The sequence below is a fragment of the Rhinolophus sinicus genome, chromosome 18 (assembly GCF_057876585.1).
Source record: "Rhinolophus sinicus isolate RSI-liver-muscle chromosome 18, RSI-T2T, whole genome shotgun sequence".
NCBI lineage: Eukaryota > Metazoa > Chordata > Mammalia > Chiroptera > Rhinolophidae > Rhinolophus > Rhinolophus sinicus.
In genome coordinates, this window is record NC_142518.1 from 40,514,904 (window position 1) to 40,533,637 (window position 18,734).

General features: G+C 47.9%; 1 protein-coding gene and 1 pseudogene across 2 annotated transcripts in view; one reads left to right on the top strand and one right to left on the bottom strand.

Annotated features, from left to right (window-relative positions):
* The window catches only part of IQSEC2 (IQ motif and Sec7 domain ArfGEF 2), a 75,980-nt gene extending 63,181 nt beyond the window's left edge, over positions 1-12,799 (bottom strand). Inside the window, exon 1 of one of the 2 annotated variants that reach the window (XM_074324133.2) lies at positions 11,861-12,799. In XM_074324133.2, coding sequence (XP_074180234.1) covers positions 11,861-12,567 — 707 coding nt within the window. In that variant the 5' untranslated portion in view covers positions 12,568-12,799. The remainder of the gene's footprint in view (positions 1-11,860) is intronic. The other variant, XM_074324134.2, reaches the window with a different exon arrangement.
* A 1,171-nt stretch (positions 12,800-13,970) lies between these two features.
* On the top strand, positions 13,971-15,178 carry LOC109438091 (small ribosomal subunit protein uS2B pseudogene; annotated as a pseudogene).
* The last annotated feature ends 3,556 nt before the right edge of the window (positions 15,179-18,734 follow it).

Here is an 18,734-nt window from a genome sequence, read left to right on the forward strand (position 1 = left end):
GACCCTCTTGAGTCCCGGCAAGCTCACCCTGAGAGGCGGAGGGCTGGCCCAGAGCTACAGAGGGAGGCAGTGGCAGGGCAGGGGTCAGAACACAGGTCTCCAGTTCTTCAGCTGAGGGTTCTCTTGACTGCATGGTCTAGATGACAGATGTTGAAGAAAAGGGTGCTGTAGAGGCTGCTACGGGAATGCTCATGACAGGGCTGGAGCCAGAGGCAAGACATGCCAATAAGGCTACCCAGGGTTGGGTATTTGGGGGGTTTACTAATAATTTCCATTCTCAATCTAGACTGAGGAAACAAAAGTAGATTTAGCCTCAGTTTGGACTTCAAGAGCATTAATGTTTACATCTCCCCTCTCTCCCAGGACCCCACTAACATGAAAGTGAAGGAATAAAATAAGGTATGAACTCATAACAGTGAAGAGGATGCGAGAGGGTGATAGCAATGGGTAAGAAATTTCGACAAATTTCTGGAAGCAGAAAAACAAAGAGAAGAGTGTTCACAGCGGAAGGAGAGCCAGGGACACCACTCAGGAGGTTGTGGGGAAGGAGCCAGTCAGGCCACCAGAGGCCCAGAGAGATTCCAGACTTGGAGATGGTAAGTATGAGAGAGGGTAGGAGCGACCAGGGGCTGAAAACAGGGGGGTAAACTGAAGGTAAATATGTGAAATCTTCCCCCTTCCCCCCAGCCCCCAGATCCAGAACACAAGTTACCTGGTATTCACCCTGAGGCAAAATATCAGAGGGCTTTTGGCTAAAGAAATTAAATTACGTCGGATGAATTAAGACACCTAGTGACGTGTTGATGACCCCCAAATAAATTCTGGTATTCGGAAGGCACCCATTATAATAGCCAGCTCCTTGGTGGTTCACTTAAAATAAAGCCAGTGAGTGAACAAGCCAGCCTGGATAGACAAATGTCTCAGTCACACCTTCTATTAACTTATTCATAAACTCTAAAATGGAACATACGAGAGAAAAGGTAAGCAGCCTAGAGGATCAATCCAGGACGTTCAACATTCAACTAACAGACATTCCAGAAAGAGAAAATGAAGGGGGGAAACTATCAAAGAAATTATGTAAGAAAAGACAAAGTGCATCAAATGGCAAGGTCTCACTGGGTACCAAGTGGGGTGAATGACAAACAGACCTTGAGCTAAATGCTGGTTACATAAAGTGTGTTTGGCTTGTAAAAATTGACCAAGCTATTCATTTGTGATATGAGCACTTTTCTGTCTGCATATTGTATTTCAGTATGAAGTTTCAAAAAGTTCCTCTCCTAAAAGTCTCGAAGTAAAATGTCCCCAGAAGATGTGTTATGATTATCGCATGGTTTCAAGGAACTACACACAACAGTAATCAAGCATGCAAATACATCAAAGGGAAAGAAGGGAGGAAGGGAGGGAGGCAGAAAGAAAGCCCTGGTCCAAATATGAAACAAAATAAAAAGTGGTGCGATTTTGAGCAATTCATAGAGCACAAAGAAAGGAAAATTCATTTGATTTTGATGCTAAGAACATTTTCCTGGAAGTACAGGGGCAGTGACTGTGGACCTGTGGGAAGTGAGGTGCAATTATAGTACATTATTTGGCCTTGCAATGAATAATATTGACATAGTCATCATCACATAAACACAATGTACTGGTCGTCAACTTTTAAAATCAATTTGTCTAGATAAAACGCTGGAGACCTAATTATTGTCACAGAACAGGATGCAAATGTCACCAGCCTTGCTGGATGCAAAAGTACCAAACACAGAAAAGTGGAAAGTGGAAGGGTAGAGGGGAGATGGAGAGAAGGATGGGGCACTAGAAACTATGTCTTACAAACTGAGTGGTCAAGAGATACTGTGAAAAACTGATGAAATAAGAAATCACAGTTTAAAACAGCACTTAATAAAGTTACCAAGGTAACAAATAGAGGAACCAAAATGGTAATATAATTATCCATATTTTGGAGAGGGAGAGAAAGAATCAGGTGTTAAAAATAAGCTAAATTTCTATTTGTCATAGTAAGAGGAAGTCAGCAGATAATGTTTAAAGTTGATAAGTGAAGAAATAACTATTAAAGCATGTTATTTAGAGATAGGAAGTTATCACCAGAAAACCTACATGGTAAAAGTGGTCCTTCTTGGGGCTGGAAAGCGGGGGACAGAGAGATGTTGGCTTTTTATCATACTATTTACGTCCTTGTGTACTATTTGCCTTTTGCAAATTGCGTAAATGTACTGCTTTGATTTAATTTTAAAAACAAATTCACCCTCTTTCTTTGAGCCTCAGTCTCCCACACGTTACACACAAAAGGGTGATTCTAGGGAGAGGTGATGTAGGTGCTGCTCTCCAATCCATGCTTCTTTTTAGAGCAGGAACAAGACAGGCAAGTGAAGGACCGACTCCTCCCTCAGCCCTCAACTCTTCGTAGGACCACAGTCACCCATGCAGATGCAGCCGTCTCTCCGTTGCCTCAGCCTGCACCACCCTTTGTTCCTCTTCAAAGCCCACCACCACCAGTCCAGCCTCTCCAGGCTTCTACTCATTCAACTATTTACACCCATTAGTTATTTATACCTGCCTGAGTCACAAAGGCTTTGAGGTGGCTTGCTCCAATAACACAGATAAGGAAAGATTAAGAACTGAACTAGAAAACAAGAACTCAGTAAAAAAGATCAACAAAGATGCTAGAGCTGTACTTCAGATGAACTGGTACCTGAGGCAGAAAGCAAGATACAAGGAGCCGTAACAGCCTCATCCTGGGAAGGAGGAAAGACACCAGTTTTCAGGGGAAGCAAATCTTTGCCAAGCACTGAATTGTTCAAGTCATTGTCCATGGGAGATTTCACGAAGGAGAAGGAAATGACTGCTTTTCTTTGTTTTGCTCTGCTGTGCTTTTTTCAACTTTGTCTTATTTTAATGATATGCTATTTCAATATTTGGATGAGTTACCGCCTATGAAAACTGAAGAATCTCTGGCAATATGATTATGAAATGAGGTATAAGAGCATATGTTTTGGCAAGATCATGGATTATTTCATTGGTTTTCTCCCCCCAGAAATAACTCTTTATTGAGTACCCGCAAGTACCATGGAGTACCATTCAAATGATTGTGGTTAATCCTGAGAATCGGGCATTGTTATCCCATTGTACAGATGAGGAAATAAGGCTCAGAGAAGGTAAAATGACCTAGCTGAAGTCATCCAGTGGGTTGGGGCAGAGCCTAGATTCAAACTTAGGTCTGCCTGTCTCCAAAGCTCATTCTTTCTGTATCATACCATGGAGCCTCAAAACAAAGGCACCCAAGCCAGAGATACCCTGCCCAAGGCAATGGGGACACAGCGATGACAGACACAGGCCCGCCCTCTTCCATGAAAACAGAAAAAGCAGGATGACAGTGCTGGCCACCTGGCCAGAAAATACCTCTGAGCTGCATCAGTTACGTTAAATGAGGACATCTAAGGCAGAAAGGAGGCTAGGCCTGGGTGGAGGACAGGAGACCGTAGACCCCAGCTATGAATCTAGCAGATCTGATTTCCGAGGGCCTGAACCAGGGCAGAGGGTTTGTCTGCCACTAAAGCAAAAGAACCTTTATTGAGGTGATGCCTCCTCTTCATTGCTCCCTCCCTGACAAGTCACCCAGCCTCCTTGAGCCCCGGTTTTCTCATCTGTACGACACAAAGATAATGATCCCCACAACCTTCACAGGGTTTCAAGGCATGATATAGCACATTTAACGAAGGATGCTTTGAATACGGAATACGAGAGTGGCTCTTCTAATCAGCTCCTCTGCTCACATGTTGAGTGGCCTTATAAAAGTCCTCTCTCTCTCGGCCTCAGTCTTCTCACCTAGAAAATGAATAGCCTGAGCTGGATGATTCTTAAAGGTCCTTCCAGCTCAAACTTTCTTGACTTTTATGCTGGTATTATTAAAAACCCTACTGGCCCTAGATGGCAGCCGCTCATCTGAGCTCCCACAGTAGGCTGCACTCCCCTCTGTCACAGCACTTGTCATTGTGTTGTCACTGCCTTCTCCCTAATAGATTATCTCTATTCCCACTGCTTATGCCCAGGCCTTATCATCTCTTACCTAGACTATCACACCAGCCTCCTCATTGGATGCCCTCCAATCTATCTTCCAAACTGCCCTCTAATGGATCTCTCCAAAACATGGCTCTTAACAGGTCACCCCATACTCTACCATTCATACCTCTCCCCTCAGCTTAAAACCATATATTGGTTCCCAATTTCCAATGGGATAAATCTCCTTATGATCTGGGCTGGCCAACTCTTCAGACTCTTCACCAGACACTCCGTGACTCCCTGTGTGTGCTCTAGTTTGTACTGAGCTGATAAAAGGGCTCCTCTCCTCCCCATACCCTGCTGCTTCCCTGCCTCTGTACTTTTTCTTATGCTGCCCCCTCTGCGTTAATCTCCTTTTTACCCCCCATTCCCACCCACATGCCATCCTTCTTCACCTAGCTAACTCCTACGCATCCTCCAAGCCCAGTTCAGGTATCACCTCCTCCAGGAATCCCTCCCTGACAGTCAGGGTAGAAGTCCCTCCTTTGGGTACCCATGGCTCCCTAGCTCCCCTCTGGCATAGCGCACAGGACATCGCATTGCCATCATCTGTTTCCATGTTTTCCACCCAACTGTGAGCACCCTGAAGCCAGGAACTGTATAATATTAATCACGAACTTCCTTCCTACAATAGCACAAGCCATGCCCCATACTAGGCACACAATATTCACTGGACTAACCTCTCAGAAATGTGGTAAGCTCCCACATGGCTTCTAACTCCTGCCCTTCCGCAGCACATAGTTTTTACAAAGTCATTATTAATAATAAAAATGCCTATAACTGAGTAAACACACACTATGTGCTGAACACTTCATATGAGTCATCTTATTTAATTCTCACAACAATCAGCATTAGATGGGTTATTTATGAATTGGCTAGCATATCAGATGTGTACAGTTTTACAGGGAAAATTGGGGGGAAAAAGAAATTAGGTACTTTTTATTACAGATATAATGACAATAATTCTAAAGTGGTTATATAGAGAAAAATACTGGTTTTAGCCAGCATACTGCATTCTGGAATCCAGTAGGAGGAAATCAAAGGCCCAGATATGCAATCACACTACCCCTTTAAAAAGGCATAAAAATCACATAGCAACAAAGAAATGCATTTCATAATAATGAAATGGTACATATCGAGTGACAACTGTAATAGATTTCTTTCCAAAATGCTAGAGGAATTACCCTTCTGGGCCACGCAGCTCTGGATTGTCATCCTTGTTTTGAAAAGGCTGTGATGCGAAGATCTTGGCTTACTTTGGTTGTTTTGGTTGCTATGCTCCACCTCTAGGGGGCAGGGCAGCCTCACATACTACTTTCCATCCTTGCCCCTCAGCTTTCCATCCAGATTGGAAGCTTGATGCGTATGCTACGCAACCAGAAAATTTTCTGATTCAGTTTTGTGGAGGGCAACATGAATCTTACACATCAGAAAACATACTCTTGTCCCCATTTACTACTTGAGAAAACCGAGGCCCTGAAAGTTAAGTGACTTGCCTAGAATCAGAATCCTTCCCCAGCAAATGCGAAGGTCCCAGAGAGCTTCAGCTCCTAAGTGCTTAAGAACGGGCTTCCCTATGTAAATGCTTTCAACATGGATGCTTGGAGAGAGACCCAATGCCACGAGGCAGTGAGAATGACTGGCAAATGGTCTTGCCCTAAATGAGTTACCTCAAAAGAAGAAATAAGTCACTTATCCATCATTCTCCCTGTGACCAGTGTTTATTATTCTGCCAGGAAATACAGCAGGGAATGAACCAGAGGGGATGCATCTTATTCTGACTCCAAGACACTGTGCCTGGCCCAGGGTTTGAGCCTAATACAGATTTGATGGATAAACAAATAACTTTCCACTGGACTGGATGGACTGTACAAAGGTCCTATGCAGGCCTCTTTGCTCCTTTCAGAACAAAATATCTTGCATTGAGGGTCAAAACCATGGTATGACATGGGCATAGCATGGGAGGGAGAAGTAACTGTGAGCAGGGTGGCCTAAATGTCTCCAAAGTCTTATCTATCTCTGCTACCCTGACATTCTACGAAAGGGGAGACTGGTGAGTGTGGGGAGCACAGACAGCAGAGGCCAAACAGCTCCAGGGAGCACGAGATAAAAGCCACACAGGAGGCAAGAGAATTCTGAAGTTGAGTCACCTCTCTCTACAGGAGTCCTGGAATGAAGAAAAACTTAGGCACCTGTGGCTATTAATGCACCATGACTTAATCTGATATCCATTTGTCTGCTCAACATTTATTAAGCAGCTACTATGTGCTGTGCTATGTGTTTCCAAGCTTCTAGCTCCTTCACTCATGCCCACAGCACCTAGCATAAGGCCTGACACCATATGCACTCAATACAGTTCAGTTAAATCACAATCTGAAGAGGCTCTCAATTTAGCAGAGAGGACACAAGATGTAAACAAACAACCAACAAGGTATAAAAAGGGGCCAAGTTCTCATTTCAAGGGTCAGGGATAGACCAAGCACCGGGAGAGACCAGCGAACAAACATGGGAGAGGTGACAGCAGAGCTGAGTGAGCCTGGGAACTGGATGAAGCCGCCCAGAAGGGAGCAGCATGAGCCAAGATGCAGAGGCTGTCAGAAGGCTGCGTGGGCTCACAGGGGGGCACACAGGCCAGTCTGGCTGGAGCATGGCCTGTGTGAAGGAGACTGTAAAAAGATGACCTGAGAGAGAGAGAGAGAGAGAGAAGTTGGGGGCGGATCCTAAGAGGACTGTGCATGGCAGATGGAGGAGTTTGCGTATTCTCCTGCAGGCCAAAGAGAGAATGAAACCATTGGAGCCTTGCAGAAAGTTTGGCCTGGCTGCCCTTCGTCAGAGGCTTGGCAAAGCAAGAGCGGGAGGGGCATCTATTAGGAGACTATGGCAGAAATCCAGGAGGCAATCATGTGAGGGAGCCTGACTCCGGCAGTGGTCCCAGGAGCTCTGCTGGGGGAAGCCCAGAGCCATGCCTGGAGTGTCTTTATGGCTTTACACCACACCTGTCTGCAGGAGGCAACGGTGTACCATAGGCTCAGGAGCCAGATGGTTCTAGGCTTCATGCAGTTGTGTGACCTTAGGTAGGTAACCACCCCTCTCTGATCCTCGTTACCTTGTCTGAAAAATGCGGAAAATACTAACACCCACCCGGCAGGGACTATACAAATGAGATAAGAGGCAGTATTGCCTGATGGGTAAGAACACTGCAGGAGGACTCTGGAGCCCCACCACTCGGGCTCCTTCCAGCTCCTCAGTTCTGTCACTTATTCACTGAGTGACCTTGGGTAAGTTGTCCAACATTTCTGGGCCTCGGGTTCCTTATCTGTAAAATGGATTTAATAACAATATCTACATCAGAGAATTCAGATGAAGATTGAATGAATTCATACATGGAAAGCACTTAGAACAAACAGTGCTTGGCACACAGTAAATGCAGAAAAAAATGTTAGCTATTGTTACATAAAGCCACATAGGATGGCACCTGGCATGCAGAAGGCTGAGACTCACTCAGCACATACGTGGCCCCCTCTCTATGCTCCAGGCCGTCACTGTGCTCTCTGCAAATTCAGAGGCCACAGCAGGCAAGGGTGGGACAGAAGGAGGAGCAGAAGAGAGCAAGCCTAAGTCCAGTCTTCTGCCCACCTCCCCCTCCAATGGACACCAGGAGATGCCCACTCTCTTCAAAGCCCCTCCATCTGGGTCCTCAACCAGCGGCCTGGCCTGCCCTGACCTCTCCCTCCTCCGAGGATCTCCACTCCTCACCACCTTTGCTACGCATTTTGTCCTGGGCACCACCGCGATGGGGGACCAGCCTGGAACTCTGTGTCTCTGGCCTGGGGTAGGGAGGGTCTCAAGCACAGAGACCATGGTGTTGGCTCAGGCTGGTGGTTCCTCCTGCTGTGTGCACACAGCTAAGAAATGTTTGTGGATGACAACAACCCCATTCTTGCCCCAGATCTAGACAGAGAAGTAAGACTCCTCTAATTCTCATTCAACTCAACATTATTATTTCCTCCCACACAAATACAATGCTCCCAACACAGTGGGCAGGGGCGGAAGACAAATGGTTTTTCCTCTTGAGGAGAGACCCCCCTGGGAAAAGCACTCAAGACCCCACATGAGACAGACTTCCCCAGGGTCCCTCCCTGGGCTCCCTTCCTCCCTCCCAGTGACCTCAGCGTCTCCACCACACGTGGGAGAGCCGTGTGGTAGACCAGACATTGCCCTGCTGTCAAGAATACCAAGCTGGTCCTCTGGTTGCTGTTCCCCAGCGTGAGCCAGCTTGTGAGGTGGGCAGGGGGTGGGGGCAGAGAATGGAGAGTTATCACCAAACCAGCTTCAGCCCACCACCGCCTACAGCAGAGCCAGAGCTGGGCCCATGCACAAAGCACGGGGAACGCAGCTCTCTCCAGGGTGGAGCGGCTCAGCAGTGGCCCCCAGCGCGCCTGTAAATCACTCCAGCTGCCTGACCTGCAAGGGGGGCCAGGTCAAGATCAACAATGAAAGGAGGGCTATTCTCTAGTCATCTGAAGGGGGCAACAATTCCAGGGGAAAAGACCTGATCATTGGGAGTGACTAGTAGCTACTAAAAAAACAAACAAACAAGCAAAGTCCTCATGAGACGCCAGAAAGAGGTTGTGCCTCATCCTGCTCTTTGCTGCACTAGAAAGGCCATAGCCAGGGCACAGGAGAAGGCATACCGGCATCTGGGAACCTGTCCAGAAGAGATAATGCGGGAGGATGTGGAAATCCTGGGGTGATGACATGGGCGGGGGTGGACGTGACAGCTGCTATCAACTGCAGTAGAGGGAAAGTTCACAGGACTTATAGGTAGTGTGACTTCTGCTGTGTTGCTTCACTTCTCTGAGCTCTCAGTTGCTTTGGCTGTAAAATGTGGATTGTGGTGACAGATGCACAGGATTGTTGGACTCTATATAAGTCCCTAGGCAGAGGGGGCTCTCAACAAGCAGCAGCTGGGCCCAGGCCCCTCTCTTCCCTCTTCCTCCACCAGAGGGAGCCTGGGGACCAGGAGTTCCCAGCCTGTACCAGCAGTACCTATCCTCTGCTAATGCTGCAGCCTCTGCTGCTAAACTCCCACCCTGCCTGCCCTGGCTTCCAGAAGCAGCCTTCTCACTCACTCTACAAACCCAGAACAGGCCTGACAGGTGTGTGTGTGGGGGGTCGCTTGCAGCTGCTGTGGTGGCAGCAATGGCTATTTCATCAATAGGCCCTCCCAATGCCTGGTGGGGAGGGAGAGTGGAAAGGAGAGAGACACGGCCTGCTTCCTTCCCCCGTCAACTCCCCCACTCATCCCAGAGTCATCTCCTCCTGCTCAAATCCTCTAGTTACCTAAGGTTCTCCTGGCCTCTCCCAGTTGGTGACCCAGCCACATCCTGAGGCCAAGAGGCTCCTGTAGGATGGAAAGCTCTAGTGGAAAAATAACAGGCCTTGGAGACAGGTGGACTTGAGTTCTAGTCTTAGCTCCGTTAGGAACTAGCAGCATAACCTTGAGCAAGGTCCCTTTATCTTGGAGCCTCAGTTTCCTCATCTCTAAAATGGAGTTGCTAATGCTCACTGCACAGGGCCTGTTGTGAGACCCAAAAGAGGAAATGATGGATGTGCAAATATTTAATATGTGGTTAGGAGAAATTCAAAGTACTATTTAAATCCCTTATTAATCTAGTAGGAAATGTGAAGCCAGGAAATCCAACAAACAGCCTGGAGCGTGCACAAGAAGAGGGAAGGATCAAGAGGCAGGCCTGCATGGATGGCAGAAGCACAGAGCTCAAGAGCAAACAGGCTGCCAGCCAGGCAAGACATGCAGACCCACGTCTGCAGGAAAGAGAACCTGAGCGTCATGGAATCCTGGAATCGGGGAAGGCCCAAGTAATTCCATTGGGCTTTATACCCAATTCAGGAATTGTGCTTTCTCCAGCTCTCCCCTACCCCTATTGGGCCTCTGCTGGACACATCCAGCTAGCCCCCACCCCCACCTCTTGAGGCAGTCCACTGCATCACCAGACAGCCAGGTTGGGAAGTTCTTCCTGATTTATCCCAAATTTTCCCATTGCTCCTGGTTCTGCTTCCTGGAGCCACACATAATGAGGCTGCCTCCTTTGTCACAGGCCTGACGACTCTAGAAAAGTCTGCAGCCAGGCTTGAGGACCACAATGCCCATCCAGTCTCCCTCTGCCCTCACCCTACCATGGCCCTCTCCTGAAAGGAGACCAAGACCATGCTTGGTTGATCCAGACCCTTCCTCCAGTGTGAGGTCCCAAGCCACACGCAATCAGTCCTTCAGGAATGGGTAGGCTACCAGCAGCCCCGCTTGGGCAGGGGAGCCCATCTCCCTTGCCCCCAGACTACTCTGGGGCAGTCCACACCAAAACTCAGCTGAGGATGCACTGCAGTGGAGCCCAGCTGGGCCCTTGAGCTGCAGCTGCTGCTCCTGGGGCCCAGCCATCTCAACCCAGCACCCCAGCCTGCTGCCTCACCACGGGGGAGTTGCAGAGAGCTGTCTCCCGGCAGATTTCCTGAGGCAGAAGGCTTCCCCACCCCCAGCCCAGCCTTCAAGAGACACGCCACTGGTTGTGGCACATGGTAGGACCAGCTGAGCAGTGAGAGGAGGGGGAAGGCTGTCCATTTGCTAGAGGACTTCAGACTTGCTCTGTAGTGTGGCTGGATTAGTCACAGAACCATCAAATTTAAGCTGGAGGGGCCCTTAAAGAGAATTCAAGACAGACCTTGCCTTTGAAAAAGATACGGGGGAACTGATGGCTGGCGAGAGGAAGGGACTCAGTCAAGGTCACAAAGCCAATCTGCAGCAGAGCTGGAAGGGGAACCCAGGTCTCCTAACTCCCAGTTCAGTGCTTTCTAATCCAGCAGAAGAGAAATCAGGGAGCCTTTAGGGCAGCCCTGTGAGCCTGCATGCCCTTGACTCTCCCAGCCTGACATTTATCCCAACCAGCTCACTATGGTATCTGCATGGAAGAAGTGGACCCAGGCCATGTCCCACCAACCCAAGAAATAGTGCCAAGGTGTCCCAAATAGGCAGACAGACAGACCCCAGCACAGAAACTGGCATTGATCCAACAAGAGGGCCGCTCTGTAGACTTCCCTTTCTAGTACACTGTTTCATTGGGTGGTATTTTTCTTGAGGGTGGAGAGGGGGTGGTCTCTGATGAACTAGCTAAGGGCAAGGCCTCCATCTTTGCTCCCCCATCTTTGCTCCCCCGGCCAGGATGTGCTGCAGTTCCCCTCAGATGGATGGCTCAGCCTCCAGCAGCCATTCTGGTCCCCACCTGCCTCCCAGAAAGGATGGAGCTGAGGCTGCCAGAGGAGACAAGATCAGGCCTGCACTCAGGACCTGCAGAGGAGACCCCAACAGGCAAAAAAAAAAAAAAAAAAAAAAAAAAAAAGGAGGAGGGGTTTCTTTTCCTTGGGGCTCTGAGTTGACACCATCGCAGACAATAAACACATCCAAAATAAATAAATAAATGGGAAGCTATCCTCTGGCAAGGATGCAGCTACAGGGTATAGAAGTGGAGGGGGTGATGACTGCTCTAGGCCCTCACTGGCTACGGTCAGAAAGAAAAGACGCCTGCTCTCCTCGGGCCAACCCAGTCTGGGGCTGCATGAGGTGGACCCGGCTTCTCCTGACAGGTTGGGACAGGAGAGGAGGACACGGAATCAGGCACCGGCTTCTTACTTTACTGGCCAGACAAGTTGGAGAAGGAACTAAAGGGGAAGGGGCGGGGGTGGGGGGTGGGGGGTGGTACAAACACACGTTCCTTACTTTCTCTGGAGGGTTGTGGCCGGGCTGGTGCTGGTACTGGTGCTGTGGCCGCCGCCGGCCCCAGGACTGGAGCTCCTGGATGCGCCACGGCTCAGCTGGCCCCGCTCCCGCGGTGGCCGGGACCCCACGCCCACCGCCGCTGAGTAGCTGGCTTCCTTGTCGCGGCCCGGGTGTGCTGACCCAGCCTCCCTCCCGCCCCGCTCGCGACCCAGGGCTGGGTTCTCGTGGTGCAGGTGGCACTGGGCCACGTCGCGCTCGCGGGCTGGGTAACCGGTAGTGTCCTGGAGCGGGTAGGAGGCGTCCCGCTCCTTGTCCCGATACACCGCCTCCCGGTTCTGGTAGGCGCCGTCCCGGTTCGGGTAGCCCACGTCCCGGGTCGCCTGGTGGAACTGGCTCTCCCGCAGCTCGCGGTGGTGGAACTGGGTTTCGCGCAGGTTCTGGTACTGGCTCTCACGGCCTGGGCTGTCCCGCGCGCCGTGGGGGTCCCGATGCAGCTCCCCGCGGTGCAGCTGGCTCTCCTCCCTGAGATCGCGGTTCTCCTGGGTGAGCTGGTCCAGCTGGCCCTCCAGTTCCTCAATGCGCCGTCGCTGGGTCTCCAGCAGCTGCTGCTGGCTCTCAATAATGTTGTTCAGCTCCAGCAGGTACTCCACCGCCCGGTTGGGGCTCTCGGATCCCGGGCCACCCGGGGGCCCCGACCCCGCCTCCATCCTGGCGGCCCAGGGGCAGGGGAAGGGGCAGGAGAGCCCGGGCCCCGCTCGCTCACGGCGCCACCCTCCCCCGGACCCAGCCGGGGGAGGGGGCCGGCGGGACGCAAGGGCGCGCACCGGGCTCGAGGGCCCGGGGGCCCGGGGGGGCCCGGGAGACAGCTCTGGGGCCGGCGGCACGGGGAGCAGGAGCTGAGACTACCGCTGCTGCCGCCGCCGCCACCGCCACAGCCACGGCTCGGGAGGACGCGGCCCACGGCGCTCCGCCCGCTGCGGAGTCACTGCGCAGCGCGGCCGCGCGGGACCGCCCAGGCCGCCGGCCCGCCCCCCGCCCCCCGCCCCTGCCCCCACCCCGCTCACCCGACCCGCCCCCGTGCACCGCACCTGCCCCCTCCTCCCACGCGCGAAGCCGGACCGCCCTGAGGCACCCAGGCCAGCCCCATCACAGGCTACAGGAGATCGCTCCCTTCCACTGGTCCCACACACATCACCTAACGCAGCCCGACGAAGCCCTCCATTCCAGTCCCTTCCAGTGTTCCCCGGGTCCATCAGGCCCTAGATCCTCATCTAAGACATCTCAGGAACCTCCATCCCAGGCAGCCCCCAGGACCAGGCATACCACGGGCTCCCTATCCCCTTTCGGTCTGCCAATCCCAAGTGTCAGATTCCCCATCCCATCCAACCCCTGAACCCACTATTTCCGGAGACCTCACTCCATCCAGCCCTTATGCGGGCAGTTGCTGGATCTCTCATCCCAGCCAGTCCCTGGACCATCCCTCCATCCCAGCGAGCCCCGTGTCCTTCCAGCCCAGCCAGTCCTCAGCTCCCCACATCCCAGGCAGCTTCTGGACACCCCACCCCCAGAACACACACATCACAGGCACCCTCCACTCCAGCCAGCGCCTAAACTCTCCATCCAAGCCGTTGTCCAGATCCCCTAGCCCAGCCAACCCTAGGATCCCACAGGTTAGCTAGTGCCTGGGTCCTCCCACCAAGGCAGTCCCAGAATTTCTCATCCCCCAAAGCCTGGGACTCCCCATCACACCCAGTCGTAGGATCAAAGCCCCGTTCATGCTGTCAACTCTCATTTTCTCCTCAAAATTGGAAATGCTCTCCTCCATTCAGTCCATCATCTCCATCCAGTGAAACTGTACCCATCCTTCAAGACTCAAATGCTGCCTTGCTGAAGCCACCCCTGATTTCCCCAGCCAGATGTGTTCACTTTTTTTCTCCTCTTGACCTCCCACTGCACTTCCTCTACACTTCTCTTGTGACATTTGTGGGACAAGTGGAACTCTACTTTATAGTGCATTCGTTTGTGTTCTTGTTTTATGTCCTCTGCCAGACTATCTCCTTAAAACCAGAAACACTCATCTTTGTGAGCAGTTTGGGGTTGAGGAGAAAGCATGAGTTTTACAGTCAGACAAAAATGGATTTAAATTCCACCTTCTCCTCTCTGAACTTCCATTTCCTATCAATGACATTTACCTCATATGTGTGTTCTTGGGAATAAAGCATGCAAAAACAAAAACATTTGACACAGAAAAGACAACCCACAAAATGTGAGAAAATATGTGCAAATGACACATCTGATAAGGGCTTTGTATCCAGAATATGTAAAGAACTCTTACAGGTCAACAACAACAAAAACAACCCATTTTTTTTTAAATGGACAAAAGATTGGAATAGATATTTCTCCAGAAAAGATATACAAATGACGAGTAAGCATGTGAAAAAATGCTCAACATCATTAGCCATCAGGGAAATGAAGATCAAAATCACAATGAGCTTTCTGTGCTACCCATAAGGTGTTTTTCTGGGTTCCCGTCATAAATGAAAGGAAAACTGTCACAATATTCAGAGCCCTTGCTGTCCTGCAGGTGAAGGAGGAGGATGTCCTTAAATTCCTTGCAGCAGGAACCCACTTAGGTGGCATCAACCTTGACTTCCAAATGGAACAGCACATCTACAAAAGGAAAAGTGATAGTATCTGCATCACAAAGAGAACCTCAGAGAAGCTTCTGCTGGTGGCTCATGCCCTTGTTGCCGTTGAAAACCCAGCTGACATCAATATCACATTGTCCAGGAATACAGGCCAACAAGCTGTGCTGAAGTTTGCTGCTGTCACTGGAGCCACTCCTACTGCTGGCTACTTCTTTCCTGGACCCTTCACTAACCAGATCCAGGCAGCCTTTTGGGAGCTGCGGGTGGTTACTGATCCCAGGACTGACCACCAGCCTTTCACAGAGGCATCTTATGTTAACCTGCCTACCATTGCTCTGTGTAACACAGATCTTCCTCTGCACCATATGGACATTGCCGTCAAAGAAGCAACAATAAGGGAGCTGACTCAGTGGGTCTGATGTGGTGGATGTGGGCCCAGGAAGTTCTGTGCATGTGCAGGACCATCTCCCGTGAGCATCCATGGGAGGTCATGCCTGACCTCTACTTCTACAGAGATCCTGAAAAGATTGAAAAGGAAGAGCAGGTTGCTGATGAAAAGGCTGTGACCAAGGAGGAATTTCAGGATGAACGGAGTTCTTTAGCTCCCGAATTTACTGCTTCTCAACCCAAGGTCTCTGAAAGGGTAGGAACAACCACTGGTTGGTCTTAAGCTGTTCTTCCACAGGCTTTTAAACAGAAAATGGAAATAAGGTAGTTGAAAAATAAACATCAGTTTCTTAAAAACACACACACATTGAGATACCACTTTATACCCACTATGATAGCTAAAATAAAAAGGACAGACAGGGAGAAACATTGGTGAGCATGTGAAGAAATTGGAACCCTCATTCATTGCTGGTGGGAATGTAAAATGGTGCAGTCACTTTGGAAAACAGTTTGTAAGTGCCTCAAAATGTTAAACGTAGAGTTACCATATGACCCAGGAATTCCACTCCTAGGTATACACCCAAGAGAAATGAAAGCATATGTCCACACAAAAATTTGTACCTGAATGTTCATAGCAGCATTTCTCATAATAACCAAAATGTGGAAACAATCAAATGTTCTATCTATTGATGAATGGGTAAACAAAATGCAGTATATCCACACAGTGGAACATTATTCAGCCATAAAAGGGAATGAAGTACCGATGCATGCTAAAACATGGATGAACCCTGAAAACGTTATGCTAAAAGGGACACAAAAGGCCATATATTGTATGATTCCCTTTATATAAAATTCCAGAATAGGCAAATCCATAGAGACAAAAAGTAGACTAGTGGTTGCCAGGAGTAGGGGCATGGGTTGGAGAAAGAGGAGTGACTGCTAATGGGTATGGGTTTTTTTTGGAGGGAGAATGAATATGATCTAAAATTAGATTGTGGTGATGGTTGCACAACCCTGTTAATTAAAAACCACTGAGTTTTACATTTTTCAAGGGAGAATTTTATAATATGTGAATTATATCTTGATAAAGCTGGCTTAAAAAAAAAACGCAGCTTGCACAGACTCTAGCACATAACAGCAACGACAATAATAATAACTTTGATTACCCTGATTCCAAAACCAGACAAAGACATTACAAAAAAAGAAAACTATAGGCCAATATTTCTAATGAACATCAATGCAAAAATCCTCAACAAAATGTTAGCAAACTTAATTCAGCAATACATGAAAAAGATCATAGACTATGATCAAGTGGGATTCATTCCTGGTATGCAAGGTTGGTTTAATATCTGCAAATCAATGAAGGTGCTATACCACATAAACAAAATGAAAAATAAAAATCACATGGTCATATCAATAGATGCAGAAAAACATTTGACAAAATCCAGCATCCATTTATGATAAAAACTCTCAGCAAAGTGGGAATAATGGGAACATATCTCAACATAATAGAGGCCATATCTGACAAACCCACAGCTAAAAACATTCTCCTTAAGATCAGGAACAAGACAAGGCTGCCCAGTTTCACCACTTCTATTCAACATAGTGCTGGAAGTTCTAGCCATAGCAATCAGACAAGAAAAGCAAATAAAAGGCATCCAAATGGGAAAGAAAGAAGAAAAACTGTCATTATTTGCACATGACACGGTACTAATATATAAAAAGAACCCCAAAGATTCCACCAAAAAACTATTAGAACTGATAAATGAATCTAGTAAAGTAGCAGGATACAAAATTAATATTCAGAAATCAGTTACATTTTTATACATTTGATAGTTGAATGAACTATCAAAAAGAGAAATTAAGAAAACAATCCCGGGGCGGACGGGTGGCTCAGTTGGTTAGAACGCGAGCTCTGGGCAACAGGGCCAGCTGGATCGATTCCCACATGGGTCAGCGAACTGCGCCCTCCGCAACTAGAATGAAGTCAATGAGCTGCCGCTGAGCTCCCAGGTGGCCAGATGGCACAGCTGGTTGGAGCACGGGCTCTCAACCACAAGGTTGCCGGTTCAACTCCCACAAGGGATGGTGGGCTGTGCCCCCTGCAACTAGTAATGGCGACTGGAACTGGAGCTGAGCAGAGCTGCACCCTCCATAACTAAGATTGAAAGGACAACAATTTGACTTGGATGGAGCTGATGAGTCCTGGGAAAAACACACTACTGTTCCCCAGTTAAAAAAAAAAAAAGTCCTGGAAATACACAATGTTCCCCAATAAAGTCCTGTTAAAAACAATCCCAGTTACAGTTGCATCAAACATAAAAAAATAAAATACTTAGGAATAAATTTAACCAAGGAAGTAAGAGGCCTACACTCAGAAAATTATAAGACATGACATTGGGGCAGCTGGTTGGCTCAGTGGTTGGAGCGCAGTGCTCATAACACCACGGTCGCTGGTTCGTTTCCCACATGGGCCAGTGAGCTATGCCCTCCACAACTAGATTGAAAACAACGATTTGACCTGGAGCTGAGCTGCGCCCTCCACAACTAGATTGAAAACAGTGACTTGACATGGAGCTGATGGGTCCTGGAAAAACACACTGTTCCCCAATATTTCCCAATAAAATTTTTAAAAAAATTATAAGACATTGAAGAGAGTAATTAAAGAAGATACAAATAAATGGAAACATATACCATGCTCATAGATAGGAAGAATTAATACAGTTAAAATGTCCATAGTATCCAAAGCAATCTATAAATTCAATGCGATCCCTACACCAATGGCATTTTTCACAGAACTAGAAGAAGTAATCTTAAAATTTATATGGAACCATAAAAAATCCCGAATAGCCACAGCAATCCTGAGAAAGAAGAACAAGGCTGGAGGTATCATGCAAGTTCATATCAAATTATACTACAAGGCTATAGTAATCAAAACAGCATGGTATTTGCATAAAAAGAGACACATAGATCAATGGAACAGAACAGAGAGCCCATGAAGTAAATCTATGTATATATGGTCATTTAATCTATGACAAAGGAAGCAAGAATTTACACTGGCATAAAGACAATCTATTTAATAAATGGTGCTGGGAAAACTGGACAGATATATGAGGGAAAAAATGAAACTGGACCACCTTCTTACGCCATATACAAGAATAAACTCGAAATGGATTAAAGACTTAAATATGAGACCCAAAACCATGAAACTCATAGAAGAAAATATAGGAAGTAAACTCTCAGACATTAGCCTTACTAATATTTTTACTGATATATCTACTCAGGCAAGGGAAACAAAAGAAAAAAATAAACAAATGGGACTATATCAAACTAAAAAGTTTTCTCACAGCAAAGGAAACCATCTACAAAACGAAAAGACATCCTAGTGAATGGGAGAAGACATTTGCCAATGATACATCTGATAAGGGGTTAATATCCAAAATTTATATTAAAAAACTCATATAACTCAACACCAAAAAAACAAACAATCCAATTATAAAATGGGCAGAGAACCTGAATAGACATTTCTCCAAAGAGAACATAGAGAGGGCCAATAGACATATGAAGATGCTCAACATCACTAATCATTAGAGAAATGCAAATAAAAACCATTGGTGCATCTATAAAAAAAGCCAAGGAACATCAAGAATTGCCAGCAATGAGATGTGATCACCTCACTCCTGTCAGAATGACTATCATCAATAAACCAACAAACAACAAGGATGTGGAAGACGTGGAGAAAACAGAATCCTGTGCACTGTTGGTGGGATTGTAAATTGGTGCAGCCATTGTGGAAAACAATATGGAGGGTCCTTAAAAAATTAAAAATAGAATTACTT